This window comes from Oreochromis aureus, linkage group 22 (genome assembly GCF_013358895.1).
Source record: "Oreochromis aureus strain Israel breed Guangdong linkage group 22, ZZ_aureus, whole genome shotgun sequence".
NCBI lineage: Eukaryota > Metazoa > Chordata > Actinopteri > Cichliformes > Cichlidae > Oreochromis > Oreochromis aureus.
The window spans coordinates 35095048-35114883 of record NC_052962.1 but is presented as its reverse complement, the minus strand read 5'-3'; the positions used below and the strand labels follow the sequence as shown (position 1 = coordinate 35114883).

General features: G+C 39.0%; 1 protein-coding gene and 1 gene segment (V, D, J or C); one reads left to right on the top strand and one right to left on the bottom strand.

Moving 5' to 3' along the window:
* Window positions 1-2464: 2464 nt before the first annotated feature.
* LOC120435554 lies at window positions 2465-2955 on the top strand. The segment is given in 2 exon segments: window positions 2465-2516; window positions 2624-2955. Coding segments are annotated over 2 exon segments (384 nt in total).
* Window positions 2956-8452: 5497 nt separating this feature from the next.
* On the bottom strand, window positions 8453-19827 carry LOC116329956 (immunoglobulin lambda-like polypeptide 5). The gene is made up of 4 exons (XM_039605338.1): window positions 19800-19827; window positions 14306-14461; window positions 11188-11331; window positions 8453-10352 (listed from the first exon to the last, which is right to left on the bottom strand). Exons 1-4 carry the CDS (start codon window positions 19825-19827, stop codon window positions 10036-10038), a joined length of 645 nt encoding a protein of 214 aa, XP_039461272.1. The 3' UTR covers window positions 8453-10035.
* Between the last annotated feature and the right edge of the window lie 9 nt (window positions 19828-19836).

Sequence of the window (19836 nt, the reverse complement as noted above, 5' to 3'; positions counted from 1 at the left end):
AATTGATGTTTGAGACTGGACTGTTTCAAACACTGAAAGTCAGAGATCTTTACACTGTGTGTTGATTTGTTACCGTTTAATATTTTCTTAGCCTCTTTTAAAGAAAAGATACCTGTTGTATATAAATAATAGTGAAAAATACGGCACAAAACTACTGCTTATTTATGACACAGTCTCCATCACGATAACAACTCAGTTCATTTTAATGCAGAAACCTTTTTTCTGTGAGTAAACAGCGCCCTCATGTGTTGCACAAACATGACAAGAACACTTTTTTTCAAATATTCAAATGTATTAAATGAAAGAAATATTTAGAAATATCTAATTTCAAAATTTGATTATAAATTGCTAAACAGGGTTTAAATGTGATGCTACAGGTAAGAATTTAGTAGCTATTTAATACATCATATCAAAGATTGGTGAAAAAATGTAATTTTATTTGTTTTCTGCAAACCAAACGAAAACTACTATGAAACATTTTGCATGTGTGATTTTTTTAAATGCACTTTATTAAAAAGATTGTCACTTAATCTCACCAGTACATATTAATAGATTTTGTGCCAATGCTTACTACTGTGCATAGTAATTTTCCCGTTTCTGATTGTCTAATCAGACTTGACCATTTTATCTATGAATAAATACCTTTACTACTGTATGATGCAAACTAGATCCTGGTTATTTACTCTATTTTATACTTTATTTTGTGTATTTGCTTTTTTTTATTTTATAAATTTTGAAACTGATGTTATAAATTACTCCATACCTCTGGTCCGTTTGTCACCCAGCTGGAAAAAACACTCTGAAATCACAAACACTTGTAATGCTTTTTATTTAAACCAAACCTCTGCGCAAAGGGAGATCATGCAATTGTAACCAGCAGATCTGAGGGCCGGTCCCTCAGTCCTACACATAAATACATTCAGCCTCACACTTTGGGGGAGGGACCCCATGAGCTTTAAAACATGCTAGAAAACCCTGGGGATTCACTTATATGGCAACAACAGCAACTCTTAGCTAGAGTGATGTGTATGTGTGTATGTGTGTGTGTGTGTGCGGTACCAGCCTGTGCTGATACTTGCAGACTTACATCTACTTTTACCCTGTTCTGTGCATACCTATACACCCCCAGCTGTGGCTTCCTATTCCCTTTTATGACAGGCAGACCCCACTGTCAATAAATTCCTCTCCCTCTACATAATTACACACACAGATAGCTAAACCAACCTAAAACACACACATTCACAAATCCTTTCCTATTCCTCTGATCTACAGCTGCACCCTATCATCTAAACAAACTTGAGCACATTTTATTCTAATCATTATTTTCTTGTACTCACAATCAGAGTCTCAAGAGAAGAAGTGATATTTGACATTTTTACTGTATTCCAGCAGATTCAATTTTGTCCTTGTAGACCAATACATGACATTCTTCTGTTTTTGCCAGTTATGTTATGGAGTCATATGACCACCAGGGGGCCCAAAGAGTGATTTGTATGGATATGTGTGTGTGAAACAATTTTCAAATCAACATCTGTTTCATCAATGTTCCCACTGATTAGTCAGATATTTATTTGTTGGTGCAGTGTTATGCAAACTGCAGCAACACTGAAAACTGCAGCAACAAAAGACAAACAGAACAAAACATATGACACTGACAGTGAAATATCCAGACTTTAAATATGTGTGTGTTTGAGAGGAAGAGATAAATGAATTGAGAGAGAATGTGTGTGTGTGTGTGTGTGTGTGTATTTGTACTTTTCTTTAAAATAAAATGCTGACATTACACAATGGTTGTATTCTGCAGTGGCAGAGAGATTAAAAAATGGGGCCTCGTTGTCCATGAAGGTTTTAGAGGGAGCATCTGGCAGTGCACAAAAAATAATCATGCAATCAAATCACTTTTGTTGCTGGTCCAAGTCCAAGACTCTAATCAATACCAATGTCCCATAAACATCATTTTTATTATATGGAAAATATTTAGTTTTTGTGAGAATTTTCAATAAAGATCAATAATTGAACTGTTAAAGTAGCATTAAAAAGTTAAAACTGTGACATAATTTAATGTTTCAGGCAGAATAAATATTGCTGTATGAGGATTTTATGGCAGTTTGTCTGCATGTACATTTTTGTATGTGAAGGTGTCGACAAGGTGCAAAATTTGATGAGGGCACAAGTGTTAAATAATAGGAGACATTTAGACAGAGAGTATCCACTTAAATAAGCCTAAATAAGTCTAATTGGATACTGAAATGAGCACTTTTGTTTCAATATCATGAAGTGGTTGATTCATCGACAAACAGCATCACTGTTGGAGTCAGATCATTTCCATAGAGAGGCACTTTGCATCAGCAGCACCATGCTCCAGTGCTCTGGGAGAGTTTATAGTCCTGAGAGTTGAACACTGGATGACTGACAGCTGTCCTTCATCACAACAGAAGCCACAGAAATCCTCCTCATCAAAAACATGACTTTGATCTGCGTCCTCATCTGGACTCTCCTCTGCTGCTGCTTCACAGGTAAAGTCCAGAGAATCAAACTCCTCTCCTCTATCAACATCTGTCCCTCTGAAATGAAGCCCACAAAACCATGAAGCTGCTTTATGTTTTTGTCTCTGTATCCTCAGAGTCCAGAGGACAGATCACAGTGACTCAGCCTGGAACAGTGAGCTCTGCTGTGGGAGGATCTGTGAGCATCAAGTGTAGGACCAGTCAGAATGTTAATTTTTGGAACAACAACCATCTTTTAGCCTGGTATCAACAGAAAGATGGAGGAGTTCCTAAACTGCTCATTACCTATGCTAGCACTCGACAATCAGGGATTCCAGCTCGTTTTACAGGCAGTGGATCAAACTCTGACTTCACTCTGACCATCAGTGGAGTCCAGGCTGAAGATGCAGCAGTTTATTACTGTCAGAGTGAACACTGGTTGAACAGTCATTATGTGTTCACACAGTGAAAAACAGTCGTACAAAAACCTCCCTCAGTCAGACTGAACAGAAACTGAACTGGCTGCTGCAGCTGGAAGATACTGCAGAGACTGATACAGTTCACTGAGGACACACACACACACACACACACACACACACACACACACACACACACACACACACACACACACACACACACACAGAGAGAGTTTTATTTCGCTGCTATTTTCTGTTTTCAGTCCAGAAAGTCCAGAGGAGCCAAAAGTAGAACAGCTCTTAAGACAACCCCTCACCATGACCTTTGACCTCAGTTTCATACTACACAGCATCAATATCACCTATGATTTGTTAAATGTCAACAATCAAATCCAGAAAAAAGAACTTCAGATTGACATATTTGAAAATAAATGCAATACTTCTCATAGAGCTCTTATTGTGAATAATATGAAAATAAATTTGACTGGCAACCAAAGATATCCCCCTCAGGTGTACCTCACAGATGTTCCTCACAGATGTTCTAAAGTGAAATTAAAGTTAAATTAAAGTTAAAACATTTTAATGTTAATTTTAGAATAATTGAATATACTTACAGCCACACAGTGGTTATATCTACCGAACATCAGTGTTACAATAGAGGCTTAACCATAACACTACACTTCTTTAAATGTAAGATTTAATTTACAGGGTAATAAAGAATTGGTTTTGGTTTAGAATAAATTTACTTATACAATCACACATTTTTTTTTTCTCTGTTAATACTGTTCATACAGTGCTGCAGAACTGTGCACACCCCCCACCAGTATGTTTGCACTGAGTAGGAGATGCTCTGTGTCTCATTGTACTACTGTATAGTGACAATAAAGCCATTCTATTATATCTGTCTATTCTATACAATCACATAATACTGTATTCTAAAATAAGTGCGAACATTTTAGTTTACACTGTCTGTATGTCTGATTTAATCTTTCTTTGTTTTCTGAGTTACCTCAGTGGGAGCTGCTCCCAGTCTCTTGGTTGATGAGCTAAAAGGTGGAGAAGGGGCGGAGCAAGCCTATGTGGTGACCTGCAAATTGGGTCATACCACAATTCTGGATCATGGGGGGAAATGGAATTTGTTATGTTAGTTTGAGTTGGGTTTTGTGTTCTACACCTTTCTGTATTTTTGTTGGCTGATCAGCCACTGTGTAAGTTTCCCCTTTGTCTCGTTTAGGTAGATTAGTTTGTTTGAGTTAGTAGTATTGCTTGTTGCCAGCTTTTCTGGAAACAAAGAGTTCTGTTACTTTGACCTCTTTTGTGGGCCCAAGATGTTGAATTATCTGTATAATTTAACCAAGTTTGTTTTAGGGTCAAATAAAAAAACTTCTCGCACTTTAACCTGTGCCTGACGTTCCTTCACTGCGCGGTCCATCAGATTGCTCAAAGGTTAGCAAGGATTATATTTCTCATTTTAATTTTCATTCAAGTGAATGTACATAGATATAAGTTACAAAAAAAATATATATATAAGCAAGTGTGATTGCACAGCTTGTGTACCCGGGACAAAACAGAAAAACTTCGGTTGGACGGGTGAGATTTAAACCATTCCAGTGCAGTCCCTTTGATTCCAACACAGTGTTCAAGCCGAGAGATAAGAATCATATGATCTACGGTATCAAAGGCAGCACTGAGGTCTAATAATATAACGGCACAATCTCTCAAGTCAATAAATGTTAAAAGGTCATTACAAAACTTTTAAAAGAGCAGTTTCAGTGCTGTGGTGCACTTTAAAACCAGACTGAAATACTTTACTAATGCCATTGTTATCTAAAAAGGTCAGGAGCTGAAGAAGGACAACTTTCTTCAGGACTTCAGAAAGAAAAGGCCATCATGCGAGATCGGTATTGGGCACACCAGGTCTAACAGACTGACATGAAAGAGGGAACTCAAATATAACAGGCATGTGGTCAGAGAAATTAATGTCGCAGATTTCGGTGTCACTGAGACTCTGGCCACCAGACAGTACAAGTTCCAAGGTATGACCATGTTTGTGAGGTGGGCCTTTAACTGACTGAACAAGATTAACAGAGTCTGTAAGATTTAAAAGGTATCAGTCAGCAGTGTATTTAAGCAACAAACATGGATAATAAAATCCCCTACAATTAAAACTCTGTCATACCTTGGCACAATTCCTGCGAAGAATTCAGAGAAGTCTTGGATAAAATTCTCATTGTATTTTGGTGGTCGGTACACCAGCACACACAGCACCAGAGTGGACAGCGGGATTTCAAACAACTGCAGTTCAAAGCTGGTGTAAGTATCAGCTGTTAGCTTCCGACAGTTGAAACAGTTTTTATAAACAGTGGCTAACCCTCCACCTGGTAGTCCGAGGCGAGTCGAGATAGTTACAGTCTGGAGGGACTCGCTCTACTCAGCGAAGTTTAGCCAAGTTTCTGTCACCAGAAGAAAATCCAAGCGACGAGTGGTGAAGAAGTCATTTAAAATAAAGTTCTTATTTGCTAGCGACTTAGCATTAACCAGAGCAAATCTAGCTAACACAGAGTTGCTCGCCGACTGGGATGATTGACCCAGAGGACGAAGATTCTGGTGATCCACTCCACCTCTACGAAGACGAGGGGACGAATGCTGTGAAAGCTGGACACTGAGATGCGGGGCCAGAGGTACGATCCATTGGTGAACTAATTCCAGGGATCGCCAGGAGATGAACAAATTGTTGTCCGAGGCAAGTTTGTTCAGAAGAGCGCAGGGATTAGTCATCGGTGATGCAGCCATGCAGGTTTTGAATTTTACCAATACACCACCCCCTCTCCCTCCCTTTCTGTGGCATTTCTTCCTGGAGGGATGGCAAAGTGAACCGCGGCGGAGTGGTACAGTCTCTAGCACAGGTGCAATACGAAATTTCTCACATCCTGGGAACAATCAGGACTGCTCTTCAACAGTGGCTCGGATATTTAGCAGTGACTGGAAGTCACAAACCAGAAGAGTAGAGACAATTTTAAAGAAAACAGATGTAAACAGATGTAAAAGAAAACAAAACAGGTAACAGCTGACGGGAATCTGCACACACAGGCACCATCTTGGATCACTGACATTGCAGGATTCAAAGCTGAATCCAAACATTGTTTAACTTGAAGTCCCTGAGTACTTTCTCCCACATTGGAAACACTTGAATGATACAATTATTTTAACATTAGCTAATAAGACTGATTCAGGACAGACAACTAGTTATTTTAAACTTTTCTAGCAGTCCTTCACAAAGAGCGAACAGTCTGTCTATTCTCTCCATCTGTCAGCTGCTGCTGGCTTTTCCACAGACACTGCTGAGTTTGTCCTGGTGGATCATCAGGGGTGCAAACCCTCACAGATGATGTGCAGCAGTGGGTCCCTCAGTCTGTCCTCACTCTGGACACTTGCAGTTCTCACTTATGGAAATAAAACATGTGATAAGCTGCAGGATTCAAATCTGGTTAAAACAAACATTAAAGTCCGTTTGGCTTGACACCACTGAACAGATCCTGCAAAATAACCAAACTAACATTAACAGTTCAGTGGATCCTGCTTGTACCGTTATATTCATTATTAAAACATTTGTACCGCCACATAAAAAGTGACATAAAAGTCAGTACTTACTTTTAAAAGTTTACTCTTCAGCCGTCTGCTATTTTTTTGAAAAAATTATCCACCGGCACCGCTGCGCGATGAATCCTGGAATATGTTGAGCCACGAAGGATACACCCGACAGATCATTTAAATCCTGGGAAAAGGATTGTGGGCCCCATTTGGAGCAGCCTTCGAACTGGGACAGCCTTCATCGCCTGGCTTCAAATGTGGCCTCCGAAGGATGCAGCCTATGAATTGTGACACAGCTTTTCTCCTTTTTCTTTGAATTTCAATAAAAATAAGTCAAGATGTTCTAAAATGTAACAGTTATTGAGAAAACTCTTCATAATGACCTTTGACCCATGGGTAAATTCCCTGGGCAAATTTGAACCACTTAAGGAAGAAGCACACATTTTCTGAAATTCTGTGATGCATTTGCTTCTCACATCTTAAACTTGATGGTAGTGTTGTCAAGGTTAGCATTTCTCATGTTATCATCTAGTATTTCTAAAACCCAACATCAGCCTGTGCCCTGCCAACTCTCAGATGGAAACACAAATGATTTTCACTAATTTCATCAGACCATCTTTAACATTTTAAGCTATTTTTGTTTTGTTTTAAATCACAGATTTCAACATTCTATATTTTACATATCAACAGCTTTTAAGGAGTAATGTAGAACATGGTCTCTTTCACTCTGTCTGAACAAAGCCCCACAAACTGACAATCACTTTTAAAAGATGGGCGTAGTTTATGGCTCTTTATCAGCTGCAACACCAGGTACCACTGGGATGTTAGCATTGTTTTACAAGCTGCAGGTTCCAGGTGTCTGACCTCTAGAGCCCTTTTTCCATTAGTACTTACTCGCCTTGGTTTTCAGGGTTTTCCTTTAGGTCATAATACCTGGTACCAAGTACTTTTTTACTACCTACTCTGCTGGGGTTCTAAGCGATCCGAGGCAATGCCAAAATGCGACTTGCAACAGACTACATGTCACCGATGGACTGGTCAGTGATGTCACTCACTGAGTCATGAGAGTGTCTCGTTCACAAAAATCAAAACTACCATTTTTGAAACCTGACAATGAGGGGAAATGACTGCAAAAAATAATGCAGTGATTGTGTGAAACACGCACACAGGGCTTGAGAGCCTGTCAGTTGTCTCTGACTCCAGTCTGATGGGAAGCCCTTCATGGCCATGCACACGATCATGGTCTTCCCCTTGCAGAAGGCTCAGAGGAGGACTTGCAGCTGTGGATTTCAGTATAAGTTTCAATTCCTTCTAAGCTTTTATTTACTCTCCCAGCTCTGTAACTATGGCAGCAGACAAGCATCACTGCTGAACCATGACAGCAGAAGGTTTCAGTACTAAAGATAAAAACTTGCACAAACACTTTAAATTTAGCATAATTAAAAAAAATGCAAAAGTTGAAAGGTTAATCAGAAAAAGGTAAAGTCAGGTGAAGATTTTTAGTTTGCTTTATATTTATTTGCCAGTTCAAACCAAAAGCTGATGGGTTAATCATATAGTAATAATATGTAGGGTGAACAGTTGAAAACAGCTGACTGTGTGTTTGCATATGTGTCCTGCATCTGCTCTCAGCTGTTTAGAGGTCAGTGTTGTTCAGTGTCTGTACAAGCTTGTAGAGCCACACACACACCAACAGCACAATGTCTCTATCAAATATAAAGAAACCGCATTTATAGGTGATGACATTAACTGGTACCTTTCTGAAAAATCTCTTAAATTTCTGATTGCTGATGCAAAACATCATCAGTTTAGAATTTCATAAATTTTAAAGAGAAACAAATCAGAATGACTTCACTTTGACCATCAGTGGACTTTAGACTGAAGTTTATTAATGTCAGCAGTGTAACAGCTACCCACTCACACAGTGATGTCAAAAAAAATACAAACATTTTCTTTATTGCATGTCATTTTTACATTTTATATAAACTTTTCTGAGAAAAAATATTGTATTAATTTGTTTTTCTGAAAGGTTGAACTACTACTTTCTCTTGAATCACTCAGTGTGATGGTTTGTATCTATAGATACAGAAGACATAACAATTGTTTTTATTGATTTATTTGTTCATTGTTTTTTCAGGGTTTCATAAAATATCATATGATGTATCGATGAGTCATCAAGAGGAAGAAAATATGAAAGTCTGAATCTTTATTTAGTCTGATGAGAGAAAGAAAGAGAGTAAGAGACAGTGATGACTGAGAGAAGAAGTAAAACAAAACCAGCACCTTTAGAGTCCAAACTCCAGGTCACAGTGACTCAGAGTGGAGCAGTGAGCTCTATTCTGTGAGGCTCCGTCACCATCAAGTCTAAAACCAGCCACAATGTTTATATTTGCAGCATATGTTATACTGGTACCAGCTGAGAGGTGAAAAAACTAAATTGCTTATTACTGATAGTGATTACAGTCATCTAGCACTTGAGTATCAGGGATTCTAGGCAGTGGATCAAACTGTAGAGTTCAGTAGAGTTCAGGGGGTATGTTTAGCGTGTTGCGACCACAACCCAACACTTGGAGACAATGGATGGATGGATCAATGGGCAGAAGTGCCCCACCAGAATTTTCAAAAAGTATTTTAAATATATAAATTCAAAAGTTCCCTTTGTAAAATCGGCTTTCTTTTCTAAAAACTTTGGAGAATTAACCATTTTACCTCACAAACTGTCCCCAATGCACATGAAAGAGCAGATAAGATGACCAGGTGTCCCACCTTATGTGGGAATGCACAACATTTATATCTCCTGTTTAGATATTTTTTTAATCGTATTTAATCTGATAATCTAATTCTGGATTTTGTCCAGTGACTTTGAATAAAGCAGGTAAGCGTGTCATCATTCAGGATACAGTAACCAGTCATGATCTTTTACTGGTTATGTTACGCTCAACAGAAGAAGTCACCACAGAGTCATACATGATGGAAACCACCACAAAGAAAAGTTAATGCAGCTACAACTACTTAAAACTGGGTGATGCTGGTGTGTGTAATGATTTTTTAATCTTTTTCTCTGAGTTTCACTTGTAATTAAAGTAAAAAAAATAACATGAAGTGATACAGCACATGTGAGTGTCACCTGTGTCTGAGAAAGAGACGTGTTGATCTGAAGAAGCATTGCAAGGTTGATTATCACACATCAGCAGCTAAATTGAACACATGAACGTCTCTATTGGAATATTTTTACAATTTATTTAAAGCATTTAAATCATTAACAATACTACAAAGTACGTAAATTTAAATAACTGCCAAAAACCTGTTTTTATAGATTCGCTTTTCTTTTCTTTTTCATTTTTGATGTCCACAATATTTTTTATATATTAGGAAATCATTTAAATATTGCACCGTGATTGATGGTTCGCTGGAATTGGTTGGAATTTTTTTTTATCCAATGAAAACAGCTGATTTGATGAATAAATCTTTATTTTTACGCAATGTAAAAGAGCAGTAAAAAAAAATGCAGAGAGCAGTAAAACCAGTGAGTTGAGTCAGGACTAGGAACACTCGTATTTCCTCAGTTTCTCTGAGACTGGAGCCTGCGAGCCCTGGGTGGCCTCACAGGTCACAGAGCCCACCTTCTCCCACTGGTCTGCAGGGAGCCTCAGGGTGCTGCTCCAGCTGTAGAGGCCATCATTCTGCACCACAATGCTCCTGCTCTCCTCCCACCTGCTGCTGCTGCTGCCATCCACCTTCCAGGACAGCCTCCAGTCTGAGGGGAAGCCCTTGTTGGCCAGACATGTGATTGTTGCAGTCCCCTGCTTCAGCTCCTCACTAGAGGGCGGCAGCACTGTTAGGGCAGGACGGACATCACCTAGGAGACACCAATCAGATTACAAGGCAGGGAGCACACAGGAGAAACGCCTGTACTGTGAGAGAGTTTTTCTCCTTTAAGAAGTTTCTGTCAGGTGTTTTTTCTGCTCCACCAGTCAGTAACTCACACATTGTTTCACTTCCCTTTAAGAAACCTCTCATGCATATCAGCACAGAGAGAATCATCATCTCAACATTTCAGTCATTATTCAACAGTTCAAGCAATTTCAAACATATAAAACAGTATCTGACACAACAAAACATCTAAGAATTTACACATTTTTAAATTCACATCTTTATATTCAGTTTTATTTAGTGTCAATTTTAACTCAGTCTAACCAGACACAAGAGGAAAAAAGTTATAATTTTTCTATACCACAAGTTAGTTAAATATTACTGAGCAAGAATGAGATTAAGATTGAGATTTCTAGCAATGCCGATCCCATCCTGCCCTTTATAACAGGCAAAAGAAAGACCATAAATATAAAATTGTTCTTAGGAAAACAAGATATTATTTTGTATTCAATCAAAATTTAAAAAAAAAAAAAACTTATAATATTGTTTTTAGTTACAAAAAAATAAATAAATGGGTTATCATAAAAAAATCCTCTGACTATAGAGTGACACGGCTCTCCAAACTAAACCTTGAGATTCAAAAATTAAAGCAAAAAATATCACTTTATCATCTGGATAACCTTGATGTTTCATAACCTTTGCAGTGAGCTCAAAAATATTCAAGTAAAGTAAATTCACTTGAATATAAATAGTGAAGTGATGTAAAAAAGTAAAGTAAATTCGTCTACAATAAAGTTGTAGAAGTTTTAAATGTTACTTACATCCAAATTCCAGTCTGGTTCCTCCACCGAACGTGAACCACAGTGATACAAACTCATTGAGCCGCCGTACAAAAACCTCTGACTGTAGAGAGACACGGCTCTCTGACTCTGAAACAGAGGTGGGTCGAGTATCCAACAATTTTACTCAAGTAAGAGTAGCATTACTTTAAACTATTATTATTACTCAAGTAAAAGTGAAAATGCAGTCGTCCAAAAAATTACTCAAGTAAGAGTAAAAAAGTAGTTGGTGAAAAGACTACTCAAGTACTGAGTAACTGGTTGTAATGTCCGATTTATTTTTTACTTTTTTTTTAAATAAATGCTATCAGACAAACAAAAATAAATAAATATACAAATGTTAGTATTTTTAAAGAGAATATATGTCATTGGGAAAACTTGAGTCTGATACCAGACATCCATCTGGCTTGGGCTTATTTTAAAGAAATTTTTATGAAGATTTTAAATAAGCATGCACCGGTCAGAAAATTTAGGGTCAAGGGACGGGAGAACCCTTGGTTTTCATCGGATTTATCAGAGTCCATCCATCAACGCAATGTGGCATGGGCAAAAGCTAGGAAAAACGATTCCCTGACTGACTGGATAGACTTTAGGAAATTAAGAAACAAATGCATGACACTTATCAAGAAGGCTAAGTCAGAATATTATTTATCTGTTACTACAGAAAACCTCAATAACCCTCAGAAATTTTGGAAAGTAATTAAGTCCTTATCTACAAATAAAATATCACAGGCCCTTCCAAAATTTATCTTAAAAGATTCTGTCCCAGTTTATGACAGAACTGAGGTCTTAAACAGCTTTAACAAGCACTTCGTAGCTACTGGTTTATTATTTAATTCGGTTGGAGCAGCCCCTATGATTCCCTGCACAGAACCCCAAACATATTTTGGGGAGCTCTTTGATTTTTCTCCTTTTTCTGTTCAGGAAGTGCATAAGGCTCTTAAAGCCTTAGATCACAGGAAACCCCCAGGGCCAGATTTAATAGAGCCCTATTTTCTGAAAATAGCAGCTGATTACATTGCACAACCTCTTATGATCCTCTTTAATCTTTCAATCCAAAATAAAGAAATTCCACTTGTTTGGAAGTCTGCTTTTGTTACGCCAATACTAAAAGGAGGCGACCCGGCCATTTTGACTAACTATAGGCCAATATCAAACTTGTGTGTTTTGGCAAAAGTCTTTGAGTCTCTCGTCAGTGAGCAATTAAAAGAGTTTTTGTACTCTAATAAAGTTCTTTCAAAACTACAATCTGGTTTCAGAAAACAGCACAGTGCTGTCACTGCTGCCACAAAAGTGATAAATGACATACTTGTTGCTCTTGATAAAAAACAGCATTGTGCTTCTCTCTTCATTGACCTGTCAAAAGCTTTCGACACTGTGGATCATGCCATTTTAAAGCATAGGCTTCTTTCTTTGGAGCTGTCTAGACATGTTGTCTCCTGGTTTACAAACTATTTGAGTGACAGGACTCAATGCATTAAATGTGAAAACCTGTGCTCAGAATTTTTGAATATTCACACCGGGGTGCCACAGGGTTCAATATTAGGACCTCTGCTGTTCATCATGTATATAAATGATTTGGGTCAAAATGTGTCCAATGCTAGTATGCATTTTTATGCTGATGACACAGTTATTTATTCCTTTGGCTCAAACCTTGAAAAGGCAATAGAATCTTTGCAGAAAGCTTTTGACGTGGTTCAGCACACACTTCTGGAGCTGAAATTGGTTCTTAATGCTGAAAAGACAAAGCTAATGTTGTTTTCAAACATGAAGAAATTTCCTCAAACTGTCCCTTTGGTGTCCACTCTTGAGGGAAACCTCATAGAAGTGGTGCATACGTATAAATATCTTGGCTTTTTAATTGATGATTCTCTGACCTTTAAACCTCACATAGACAATCTTGTGAAAAAACTCAAACAAAAATTGGGATTTTTCTTTCAAAACAAACTTTGTTTTTCTTTTGAAGCAAAAAAGCGTCTTGTAAATGCTACATTTTTATCTGTTTTAGATTATGGTGATCTGCTGTATATGAATGCTTCTGCCCAGTGTCTTCATAAGGTTGACTCAGTATATCATGCCTCTTTACGGTTTATTACAAACTGTAGGGCCTTGACCCATTGTTGTGATCTGTACGCTCGAGTGGGATGGCCTTCGTTGTCCTCCAGGAGGTTTGCTCACTGGTGCATCATTATTTATAAGGCCTTGCTTGGACAAATGCCCACCTATATTTGCGATCTACTCACACGGAGAAGTACTGTTTCTTACAGTTTGCGTTCAAGCGATCTTTTTTTGCTCAATGTCCCATTTGCCAGAACTGAACTGGGAAAGAGGGCTTTTACTTATGCTGCCCCTTTCACATGGAACACGATGCAAAAAGACTGGAAGATAGCAGATCTCATTTCGTTAAATGCTTTTAAGTCCAGATTGAGAGAGCCAGAGAAAAATGTTTTTAAAATGTAATTTATAATATGTATGTAACTTTGTAATTTAAACGTGTTGTCGCCTCTTGGCCAGGACTCCCTTGAAAAAGAGGTTTTTAATCTCAATGGGATTTTTTTCCTGGTTAAATAAAGGTAATAATAATAATAATTAAAAAAAAACATTAACAAAATGAGGCGCAATAATTCTAATTTCCAGATTTCAGTTTTTCACAACATAAAGCTTTTTTAACCAAAATCTACAGTAAATAATATAAATATGTGAGCAGTGCAAACCATTTCCAGTGACAAGATATGCTGTAAACTTTATATTTACTTTTACTCCAAATGGCACAGCAGCCTCAGAGAAAACATTAGAACAAGGCAACTTCAACATATGTATTTATTTCTGCATATTTAGCAAAAATGTGCCATTTCTTCACTCAGTGAAGTGATGGTTAAGCTTCAGCAGCAGTTTGCTCTCAAGGTTCTTGCTGTGAAGCTGTAACTGTTTAGCAGTGAACAGGAGTCCTGCATGACTAAAAAGTCTCTCACAGGCTGCAGATGCAGGAAGAGCTGTACTGATTTTGATTGACAGCTATGCAACCGATCCATACATAATATTTACTTAATTTCCCTAGAGATTTATAAAGTATGCTGATTCTGATTGCTAATTCTGTTACCTCCAGTGAATAGACATGACAGGTACCTCTCCAGCTCCCCTGCTTCTGGCTTTCCTGACCCTATGGATCCAAAGAAGTCATGTTCATCGGATAGTCTGCCGTTTGTTCTGGCCTCATCCAACTCTGTGTCTAGGTGATATCTGATGAAATTGAGACCTGTGGAAAGATATATGGTTTTGAGAAGAATTAGGTCTAGGCATTATAGTGCTGCCAAGCTGCAGATGTTTGGCATGAACATTTTATCACACTGGAGATGTTTTTTACAAACTCTTGTTAAAAAACGAAATCTTGTCCCTCATATCCCGCACAAACAGCTTGCGATGAATTCCAGATTAAGTTTAAAATAAGAATTTATGCAAGGCTAAGCAGTGCTAGCCAATAGATTCTCCTTCAAGAGAAAAAAAAGTTCATTGAAGAAGTCCGGACAAAAAGTCACTTGTTGAGAAAAGAAAAATCTTAAAACGGCTTAATTACTAATGTAGTTTCTAGCAGAGAAAGGGAGTGATTCTGGACATGCACATTTTTTTAATCATTTTATTTTTAATGTGGACGAAGCCTAAGACTGTGATACTATAACCCACGGGTGTCAAGCTCAAGTCTTCAAGGGCCAGTGTCCTGAGACTATTAAACATGTTCTCGCCGCAACACACCGAAATAAAATTATTAGGTCATTAGCAAGACTCTATCCTACTTGACTGCATGCTGAGGTGGCAATTCAGCCAATTAATTCATGTGTGTTAGACTACGGACACAAACCTAAAAGAGAATTATGGATTTGATCAACTGGTCTCTGAATGCTATTGACACCCTTTTCTCAATGAGAAGTTTGGGCTCGGGAGAGCCCGAGTGCCCTGGAGGTACTTTCCCTGCCGGATACACGATGGACGGGTGGCAGAAATGGAGGATCGTGTGCCTGGCGGGACTGTCGATCGAGGACGCTGAAGATATCTACCTATTCGGAACCATGATAACAGGGTTCTTGCTGATCGGAGCTGGCCTGACCCTGGCTTATCGGAGAATTAAGAAAGCGGAACCAGCTGTTCAAACCCCCACAAGGCTGCCCGCTGGGATTGAATCGATGGGACGAGGTGCGACTTCTCAGAAAGGGCTCATGGAAGGCAGCATGGTTAAGAGCTTGGAGGCGCTAGCGGCTGCAGTGAATACTCAGAATAACATCTCTGAGCGGATATTGGGATACATCAGGGAAGAATCCGCTCAGAACAACACCTATGGGCGGAAGCTGGAATACATCACGGATCAGTTGGCTGCGGTTGTGAGGTCTCAGAATCTGCTCTGTGAGCAAAAGAGTGACAAGATCATGGAATCGACGGCTAATAACATCATGAAGAAACTCGCAGCTATCCAACGGGAGATTGAGAGACCAGTGTCGGAGTGTTAAAAACAGCTTGAAATTCTCATGAGTTGTTGCAAAAAGAAAAATCACCATCATAATGCGGCTATCCCTTCGGCGCCAGCTGTGGGCTCAAGGCTGGAGCTGAACAAAAACTCCCTGATAACGACTGTGTTTAGACTGTTCCTTCCCATTCCATACAAGGCCACCTGGGTTGGCTGGAAGACTGTTTACTTAGCCTGGCAGGGCGAAGGACACTGTCTCAGCTGAACTATGGACACGCACACACATACACTTACACTGATAAGCACTCACTGACGCATCACCCTCCCTACCCAACGCCACCTCCAACGCTTACCTCCTCTCTGATGTGGACATCGGGTCAGTTGGAGGCGCAGTCGAAGATTGCAGCGGTCCCAGATCAGATGTACACACTGGAACACTTTCCCATGTTGCTTGTCTGTGTTTATTGTGTTATGGTGTGTTGATATCTGTGCATTTCTGTATTATCCTTTTGTGTTACATATTTCCATGTTTTTTTCCTCGCTACCTGGCCTGACCTGTCTCCCCAATGTGATGTTTGTATTGTATGTACGGTCGGCAAGGTCTGTCATCTCGGTTGTGGGCAAAAGACTTGCAACTGACAAATAAAGGCTATCTCTCATCTCATTAAAAAGTTGCAGTACACCGATCCTTGAGGAATCGACACAAGTGCTGTAACATAAGACTGACCACAGCTGAAAAGAAATTTAGAGCAAACTGACTGCTACATGTTTCTTCGGAAGAAGAAGAAGAAGAAGAAGAAGAAGAAGAAGAAGAAGAAGAAGAAGAAGAAGAAGAAGGAGAAGAAGAAGGAGAAGAAGAAGAAAGGGGGTTTATTGCCGAATGTTGAGCTGATTTACATTAGGAAATTGTAGCAGTACTTTGTGCAAACATATGATAAGACAAACACTTACATGAAACATAAAGTGTGCTAAACAGATTGATATATACATAAGTGCAGGTGATGATCATTGCAAGGCAGGTGCAGAGAACACAGTACAGGGTCATGTGATTAGTCAAGTCAAGTCAAGTCAAGTTTATTTATAAAGCACATTTAAAAACAACCAAGGCTGACCAAAGTGCTGTATAATAAAATACAAATATAAAATACTATAAAACACAGGTACATAAAATACCTCACTGATAAAACAATAAATTAAAACAATAGGTTAAACCTTGCTAAAAGCCAATGAAAAGAGGTGAGTTTTAAGAGCAGTTTTAAAAGTTCCTAGGCTTGTGGAGAATCTGATGTGAGGGGTAAACTGTTCCACAGTCTGGGTGCAGCCACAGCAAAGCCCTCTCTCCCTAGTCTTTAATCTGTACCTGGGAACATCTAAAAGCATCAAGTCTGCTGACCTCAAAGATCTCCTGGGGCAGTAAATGCTAAGAAGCTCTGCCAGGTAAGGAGGTGCAGTACCGTTAAGAACCTTAAAAACCAGCAGTAAAATTTTAAAATCAATCCTAAAAGCAACTAGGAGCCAGTGGAGAGAGCAGAGGACCGGAGTGATGTGGTCTCTCTTTTTGGAACCGGTCAGCATGCGAGCAGCAGCGTTCTGCACCAGTTGGAGGCGATGCAGACAGGAACGATCTAAACCAGCATAAAGGGAGTTACAGTAGTCCAGCCGTGAAGTAATAAAAGCATGGACCACCCTTTCTAGATCGTTCCTGCACAGGTAGGACTTGACTTTAGCTAAAATCCGTATAGATCAGGTTAGATGTTGAGTTTTTTTATGCTGAGATGTCAGTTTGTTTTGGCTCACACTGAAGACACTGTGTTATTTAGCTGTTCTTTTGTACTGCTTTTAAGCGCAATATGCTTTGTACATGAGGCCATGAGGCCAAGGGTGTTGATCCTTTTCAGTTCTAGCGGAGACAGTTGCCTCTGCCATTTTTTGATGTGTTTCTTCTTTTTATGTGTCCGCTACTTTGAAAGGCTTGGGCCGCTCTGGTCATGTGCATGGCTACATCTGATTGGTGTGTTGCTGGGTCTGAAGTAAACTGGGATGTCGTGCTTGGAGAAGACTCTCCTGAGTTTTTCTGATAGTTTTTCTCCAAGCACGGCATCCCAGTGTACTTCAGGCCCAGCAACACACTCAGACAGAAACTGGTTCATCCCAAAGACAAAACTCCTAAACTCTTAAAGCAACTTAAATAAGTCCAGACGCTTTTCTTTCCAAGCGCCTTAGACCATCTGATCGAGACAGTCTGTCCTGGAACATCAGACTGAGATCCAGGAGACTGAATGAGTACTTGTTCTCCCCATGAATGTAAAAAAAACACAAAAAACAACGACAACAAAAAAACATGTAAAAGAATCCAAGCATTACTGAACTTGAAATATGATCAAGATCCAAACATTAGAGGATCATTTATTTAACATGGAGAACAGATGGAAGAAGGTCAGTGCTGCTGGTTTCAGAGTTTCTCCATCATAGCAGAACATCATTGTGGTGAACCTGGCTGCATGCTGAAGCAAAGTTTTCACAGAGAGTCTCGCCCTGAACAAGGAGCCCCAGGGTGGCCAGCAGTAGAGTCAGTGACATCATCATTGTGCTGCTGGTGTGTGAGTGGCTCTGAAAGGCCTGGACAGCCACTGATCAACACTGGCCTCTTAATTAAAATGCATCAGTGTAAATTAAGACTTTGTTGATTCCCTACATTTTTAGAGACTATTTTCATAAATATAGAAAAATCAGATATATTTGTGTTTGATGCTCTGATAAACTGGCTGATTCACTCCATACAAAGATGCATATATATTGACAAAGGACACAAACATACAATGGTATTGAGCCAGCACTGAACAGCAAGACTAAGACTGTGAACTCTGCTGGAGGGATGAAGGCCATTCTCCAAAAACATGTAGAGACCTGATTCTGATGTAATGATAAAATAACAGTAAAATATCTCTTCTCAGGTTCTTAATGTGCAGTTTTATTGTCAATGACGACTGAATAAACAAAAATGTCCTTTGACCTTTACTTTGGTCAAACAGCGGCCATATGGACTTGTACTGAACATCGACAGCATGAGAGGTAACGTGGCAAAGTAACAAAATAAACAATTATACAAAGATGCGCCAATACAACACGAGGAATAAAGGAAATGAAATAAAATACAAAACCCAAAATTCGGCAGTGGCCTCTGTCTGTGCAGAACAAAATACAAAGAGCTAAATCACACAAGGCTCCTTTAAAAAATGTGGAAGTGTTACATACATTTTTATAAACACTTACATTCCACAGCAATCTCAGCTCACTTGGAATACTGGAGCACACAGACGATCTCGCAACTTATCCCTTGCATGCAGAAAATGGCCGCTCCATGCTGCACATACAGGTCCTTTGCATCATACATTTCAGAAATACATCATCTTGTTAAAATACTGACGTTTTACCACTGCACTACAATTATGTTTCAACAATTTATGTGCATATTTAACAATTCCTTACCAACAATTTAACTCCTTCACAACCTTCCCGTTCCACATCCACAACAAAAAAAAGTAAACAGGAAGTCCCGAGATGCATTTCTTGTTAAGTTTTTTTTCGGGGGGGGGGGGGGAAACTGCAGTTAACCCTGAAGCAATAACATTAATTACCCAATAACATTCTTGTCTTACCATACATGGAAACAAAGAAACAACATTTTAAGAAACCCCTTTTTGAACCTTAAATGGATATTTGGTTAACTGAAATGGAAAATATTATTATTAATTTACCACTCGGCTACATAAAATTCACAAAAACTGCTTTATTTAATCATTTTACTTCTAACCAATATTTCTTTTCACATGTTCTATGTGTGAATCAAAGGAACGTGTTTCGAACAGCCTGCTCTCCCACAGCTTCCCATCCAGTGTGATACTCAGCCTTTCAGCTTTTCTCTTTAATTGGAGTGGAGTCCTCTGCTCAAGTCAGCTAAATCAGCTGTTGGCCTCCTTCAGGTGGTTTCTGGGTCTGTACACACTATCAGCCTATCCCTTCAGGGGGATGCACCACACAAGCACAGGCAATTTATCTTCTAAACATGATTCAGTGTTTCTTTTAATAATAAAAGCCTAAGCACACAAATGAGCAATGTGCATTTAGCCCCTCCTACCTCTCAACACCTTGAGGCTCTGATTCATCACTGACCC

Coding starts and splice junctions, on each gene's coding strand:
- LOC116329956 (XM_039605338.1), bottom strand. CDS start 19,827: ATGAATCAGAGCCTCAAGGTGTTGAGAG. Junction 14,462..19,799: donor GAGCCTCAAGGTGTTGAGAG/GTAGGAGGGGCT, acceptor ATCTTTCCACAG/GTCTCAATTTCATCAGATAT. Junction 11,332..14,305: donor GTCATGTCTATTCACTGGAG/GTAACAGAATTA, acceptor CTCTTACTTGAG/TAAAATTGTTGGATACTCGA.